The sequence below is a fragment of the Camponotus floridanus genome, unplaced genomic scaffold, assembly GCF_003227725.1.
Source record: "Camponotus floridanus strain SB8 unplaced genomic scaffold, Cflo_v7.5 scaffold130, whole genome shotgun sequence".
Taxonomy (NCBI): domain Eukaryota; kingdom Metazoa; phylum Arthropoda; class Insecta; order Hymenoptera; family Formicidae; genus Camponotus; species Camponotus floridanus.
In genome coordinates this window covers 371661-378452 of record NW_020229249.1, presented here as the reverse complement: position 1 = coordinate 378452, position 6792 = coordinate 371661, and the positions used below count along the sequence as shown (strand labels likewise).

General features: G+C 40.4%; 1 protein-coding gene across 1 annotated transcript; it reads left to right on the top strand.

Moving 5' to 3' along the window:
* Window positions 1-1550: 1550 nt before the first annotated feature.
* On the top strand, window positions 1551-6792 carry LOC112637101. Its single transcript, XM_025406066.1, has 2 exons — window positions 1551-5748; window positions 5798-6792. The coding sequence occupies exons 1-2, from the start codon at window positions 1551-1553 to the stop codon at window positions 6790-6792; spliced, it is 5193 nt and encodes a 1730-aa protein (XP_025261851.1).

Genomic DNA, 6792 nt, shown 5'->3' with positions numbered 1-6792 from the left:
TTCCATTAAATGAATTGCAGGCCACACTGGAAAAGGATAACCCATGCTTCGATTAAATTACATATTTAGACTGAAAAGAAGAGACTCTGTTACAAAAAAATGGATTGACTCTCAGGTCAGTCTGTCTAAAATTTAAAAGTCAAGACCTTCCTAGAAATATTAAACTCTGGAAAGTCAATTTATTTGCATCCATATGTTACTCTTGTAAGAAGATGTTACAAATGTGGCAAGCTGGGCCACACCAGTAAAGGATGCGAACAAGAACAAAACACATGTCCCAATTGCGGGTTAATACACCCTATTGGGATTGGCTAAACTGTGATACGCTATCTGGTGGCAGAAATCAGAACTAAAAAGAGTAGGTCGCTGGCTGTCATAACATTTATGAAAAGTATGTAAATAAATAAATCGATTTGTTACTTTTATTTGATAACGGTAAATTTTTTTATGTGACATTTTTAATACATCTGTTACGAGATCAGCCCATTCAGATAGAGAGCGCGTCGATCAAACGATCGGATTTTCCATCCGGGACGCCACCGCGCGACACACACGCACAACACCACTCTCCTAGACTGGTGAAGGAGGGAGCAGAGAGGGCCTTCTGGTGGCTTGGGCCTCCTCGAGCTGTGTCGTGGGGCGAGCTGGTTTTTGTTTGTCGTTCTGATAAGACGTGACTTATCACGGTTCTCGTGGGTGCAATTTTGTGCAATACGATTTTTCCCAAAGGTGAGATTCTTCGAATCTCTTGATCGGTTATCAATCTAGCACTGGATTATTAAGGCCGATCATCAATATCAGCAAGTTCTGTTCGAAGGGACAATCAAGAAAGAAAGTCAAGGGAGAGCTCGGCCATCTTTCTGCATGCTAAGACGACTGGACTAAACAACACACTCAATCTCACTTAATTGATCTCTTACAAGTTGGATTATCTATCTTCCATTTATTATATGTAACTCGAATTAAACCAGGTAACTCATAAGTTAATAAGAAATCTGAATAATGACTGTTCCTTAGATTGGCTGTTAGTGAGTAGGTTTTGAGACAAAGACATCGACAACTAGAGTCACGTTTCAACGATATTTATTCATTATTTATTATCTCTACCTAATAAATAGTTACATAACATTGTTCGTCATTTGAGTTAACTAACTCTTAACAGTATAAATTGAATATTATTATATGTAAGTTTATATTCCTTTCTTTCCTTTTCTTATTGTCTAATTAATATTAGTAAATAGCTCAAGCCAAAGAACTAAAATATAAGTACAATAATTTCGATATACTGCATGATTTTATTTTATTACCTTGTATGAGAAGAAACCATGTGTATTTTATCTGTATGTGTTTCAGTTATAAGACTCGATTACATTTTCTCCTTTTGTTTACAACCATAAACAAAAATAGGCACTTATGATTCGCTAAACAGTTACCATTGCCGTAACATATTTTGGTCCTTCGAGCCGGATGTATAGATACATAGTCCGAATACAGTGCAATTTAAGGGAGAGTTATAAGTGTTATCATTTCTAATCTTCAACTACGTCACAATGAGGATCTCTCACATCCAAGGTCGCCTTGAACAGCAACATTCTTTAAGCACGCTCATTGTTCGATCTTTAGAAAGCTTCACTCAAATTCCAACAATTGAACTCACATCTCGTGTGATTAATGCACGTTTAACGTCACTCACCGATAACTGGGACAAATTCTCAATAATTCATGATGCTATTGTGATATCAATCAATCAGCTTAGCCCTTCTAAACAAGAACTCATACGAAATCATCCTTACTTTACTGACAATATCCACTCTACGACTTACGAACGTTATTTAGAGTGTGTTGACAGAATGAACGCTCATCTTGATTCAGAGGAACAATTGAAAGAAGGTACGTCTTCGACTCAATCTCTGTCTCAATCCACAGCAAATCAATTATCAGTCTCACATCACACAAGATTACCTCGGATCGATCTTCCTAAATTTAACGATGCTCCATCCGAGTGGCTGTCGTTTAAGGATTTATTCTCATCAATCATCATCAGAAATATTACGCTCAGTTCTGTAGAAAAACTGCAATATCTAAAGGCCAGCTTGACAGGAACTGCCTCTCATTTACTGAAGAATACGTCATTAACAGCAGACAACTTTCAAAAGGCCTGGGACGATCTCATCTCCTTCTATGAAAACAAACGCCTCTTAGTCAACGCTGCCATACAAGCATTACTATCGTTGAGAAGAATGACAAGGGAATCAGCAACGGATCTTGAATACTTATATACCAATCTCATGCAAATCTTCCGAACGTTAGAGACGTTACAACGACCTGTGGACAAATGGGATGATTTCCTTGTATTTTTAGCAGTGCAACGCCTAGACTCTGACTCTGTTAAGGCGTGGGAACAACATCTAGGCTCTGCCAAGGAACCGCCTACGTGGAAACAGTTTTGTGAATTTTTAGTCACACGATTACTCTCCTTGCAAGCCTTTGAAAAATCTCGCGGTATCAAGGTTACAACGAAAGCGCAACAAAACACCTTTAAATCACATTTTCAAGCTAAAAATTCAGACATCGGTGACACGTCTTCTTCTTCGTGTATTATATGTTCTTCCAAGCACTATCTCGCTAAATGTCCACAGTATATATCAAAGACCACTCAACAACGCTACTCAATCCTCACAAAGCACGGGCGCTGTTACAACTGTTTGGGAGCTCATCGAGTGTCAGACTGTCATTCAACTAAACGGTGCATAAAGTGTGGTCGAAAACATCATACCACTATTCATAAACAACCCAGTTTAGATAAACAGGTTGACTCAACAAAAGCGACCACACCACAGGAGACTGTAACAAAATCTAGTTCTTCTCAGGTCTTACATTTGAATATTAATTCAACTCATGCTACCTCATGTGTGTTGCTAGCAACAGCTCAGGTTGTCATCATCAACCAGAAAGGAAGTACCTTACAGATCAGAGCATTGATTGATCAAGGCTCGGAAATTACGTTAATAACCGAAAGAGTAGCCCAGAATTTAAAGCTTTCTAGGTCACATTCATGGATTCCCTTGGTAGAAGTTGGAGGACACTCGTCTTGTAAAACCCGTGGCGTCACATTGTTCAAGATTGCTGCTATTTATGAGAACTCGGAAACACTTGAAGTATCCGCACATATTCTACCCAAGCTTACCAACTCAATTCCTTCAGTGTCAATTGATATGCATCAATGGCAACATCTTATTGAATTAACTCTGGCAGATCCTCACTTTCTACAACCATTAGCTGTTGATATGATAATTGGAGCTGATGTATACCACCAGATCATCCGTGAGGGGTTAAAGAAAGGACCTATTGACTCTCCTATCGCACAGCTTACTGCCTTTGGGTGGATTATCTCTGGCCCGACCTCGGCGAATCGAACATCACTATTGACCAATAGTTACCATGCCTCTATGGATCAACAATTGTTTGATGTTCTCCGTAAGTTTTGGGAACAACAGGAGGTATGTATTAACAAGAGTTCCTCCCTATCCCCGGAAGAGCAAGCCTGCGAGAAACACTTTCAAGACACACACTCAAGAGACCCACAAGGTCGTTACGTGGTAAGCTTACCGTTTAAGAGGTCTGCTAAAGAGTTAGGTCCGCTAAATTCACGACACAAAGCAGCACGTATGTTGACATCTCTATGGAATAAATTTAACTCAGATACAATTTATGCTCAAGCTTATTCAAAATTCATGACTGAATATAAAGATCTACATCACATGAGGTTGATAGACGATATTCAACCTGAACCTCAACCCAACTTTTACTTACCTCATCACGGCGTATGGAAAGAAAACAGTACGACTACTAAGCTTAGAGTTGTCTTTAATGGATCTAGCCGTACAACTTCAAGACTTTCGCTCAATGACATTCTTCACACCGGTCCTAAATTGCAACTCGAATTACTAGATGTACTTATCTGGTTTAGACAGTTTCGATATGTTTTCTCGGCAGATATCGAAAAGATGTATCGCCAGATCAATATCCATCCAAAGGACTGGAAATACCAGCGAGTATTATGGTCAACGTCTGAAGATCATGTTGATACATACGAATTGACAACGGTAACGTACGGCCTGGCGTGCGCTCCATACTTAGCACTCCGTACAATCCTACAACTGGTGGAAGATGAGAAAATGAATTATCCTCTCGCCATTCCTTGTCTCACTAAGGGCAGATATGTGGACGACGTTTTTGGAGGAGCAGAGTCAATTGAAGCATTGAAAGCACAAGTCGTACAATTAAATCAACTATGCTTGGCAGGCGGATTTCAATTGCAGAAATGGACAAGTAATCTGGATTCAATACTTGATTCACTACCACGAGGTATACGAGATGATGGATCATCCAAGTTCATCGATCGAACCTCTTGTGTTCAAGTTCTTGGATTAAATTGGCATCCACAATCTGATACGTTTCATTTTATCCTCAACCCTCCAACAAGTCATTCCATTACTAAACGAGCTGTATTGTCTCTTATAGCAAAGTTATTCGACCCACTCGGATTATTATCACCTATCATTATCAAGGCTAAAATTCTTATACAAGAATTATGGACTCAAAGGTTAGACTGGGATGATCCGTTACCAACGCAGTTTGCCGACAAATGGGAGACATTTTTAAGCGAATTATCAGACATTAATCTCATTCATATTCCACGATGGATTGGAAGTAAGCCAGAGCAGCAGATCCAGATTCATGGCTTCTGCGATGCTTCTCAGCAGGCATTTGCGGCGTCGGTTTATCTCCGAACAACTAATGCAGAAACAAAATCCACTGCCATGTTGATCGTATCAAAAACTAAAGTCGCACCATTAAAGAGACTGACCATACCAAGATTAGAATTATCTGGTGCAGTATTACTCACTAAATTAGTCTCTCATATTCTATCAGTTTTAGATCTCAAAGGAGTCTCAGTATTTCTCTGGACGGATTCTTCAGTAACGTTAACGTGGATAAATGGATCTGCATCAAAGTGGACAGATTTCGTTCACAACAGAGTAGTCTATATCCAAGAAACTCTACTACAAGCAAGGTGGAGATTTGTATCTGGAAAAGAGAACCCAGCCGATATTGCTACGAGAGGAGTGTCTCCGTCACAGCTGAACAAATTCACATGCTGGTGGGAAGGACCCACGTGGCTGTCTCAATCCCCCGACACTTGGCCTGTTGATTCTGACACCGTTTCGACATCAGACAATTTAGAAGAGCGTCCAGCTCAAATTACCACAGTAACATCAGGTCAGATTTCACATCCGTGGGATTTATTGGCACGATATTCAGATCTCAAGAAGTTGCTACGCATAACAGCTATGTGTATGAGAGCCGCAGAGCGATTTAGACAGTCAGTTTCACTGACAAATCCATTAACTGTTTGTGAGATTGACAAAGCAAGGATGTTTTGGATTAAACATATTCAACAAATATACTTCAAACAGGAAATTAGCGTTCTCTCAGGAGGCGCTACTTTACCCAAGTCCAGTCCATTGACTCGTCTTACACCCTTTTTAGATGCAAATGACCTTCTACGAACAGGGGGACGTCTTCAACATTCAAGTTTACCTGAAGATTCTAAGCACCTACTAATATTACCCAAACAGTCTCTCTTTACTGTTTTAATTATCTCAGATGCACATTTGAAAACCCTACATGGAGGGACGCAAATTACTTTAACACATCTACGACAAAATTATTGGATAGTAGGAGGTCGGATTCCAGTAAAGTCTTTCATCCTTAAATGCATTATCTGCACAAGGTACAGGCAAAAACGAGCACAGCAGATTATGGGCCAACTTCCAGAAAAAAAGAGTCAATCCTACCATACGTCCATTCTTCAATTCTGGTGTTGACTATGCAGGCCCATTTTCTATCAAGACTTGGAAAGGAAAAAATGCACGACAGTACAAAGCCTATATAGCCGTATTTGTGTGCTACTCAACCTCTGCTTCTCACCTTGAATTAGTGACAGATTATTCTTCAGACGCCTTCATTGCGGCGTATAAACGTTTCGCAGCTAGACGCGGTATATGTGCAACACTCTCCAGTGATTGCGGCACCAATTTGATGGGCGCTGATAAAGAGCTACGAAACCTATTTTCGGCCTCTTCGAAAGAGTCAGACAAGTTATTGACCTTACTCGCAAATGATGGCACACAATGGATTTTTAATCCACCAAGCGCTCCCCATTTTGGAGGAAAATGGGAGGCGACAGTCAAATCAGTTAAGCATCATCTCAAACGCATTGTGGGCAATCAGTTACTCACGTACGAAGAGATGACTACGTTGCTATCACAAATCGAGGCAGTTCTCAATTCGAGACCCTTGAGTCCGCTTTCAGATGATCCTGAGGATCTTTCAGCTTTGACACCAGGCCATTTTTTGGTGGGAGGTGCTCCCACAATTATACCTGAACCTATGCTAAACAATGTTAACTGTTCTAGGTTGTCAAGATGGCAGTTACTTAAACAAATGTTGGACACGTTCTGGTCACGTTGGTCGCAGGAATGTCTCCAAAGATTTCATGATGTATCTAAATGGAACAAGCCAGTACCATCTCTGAAAAAAGATTCACTTGTTCTGGTTGTGGATGAACGGTATCCGCCAGCTAAGTGGCCTCTCGGCCGAGTTATAGACGTTCATCCTGGCGCAGATGGGCATGTCAGAGTTGTTACAGTTCGCACTCAGACATCTGTTCTCAAACGTCCTATCGTAAAACTGTGCCCATTACCTATCGAACGAACAGATTCATGA

Coding starts and splice junctions, on each gene's coding strand:
- LOC112637101 (XM_025406066.1), top strand. CDS start 1,551: ATGAGGATCTCTCACATCCAAGGTCGCCTTGAACAGCAACATTCTTTA. Junction 5,749..5,797: donor AAATTATTGGATAGTAGGAG/GTCGGATTCCAG, acceptor TATCTGCACAAG/GTACAGGCAAAAACGAGCAC.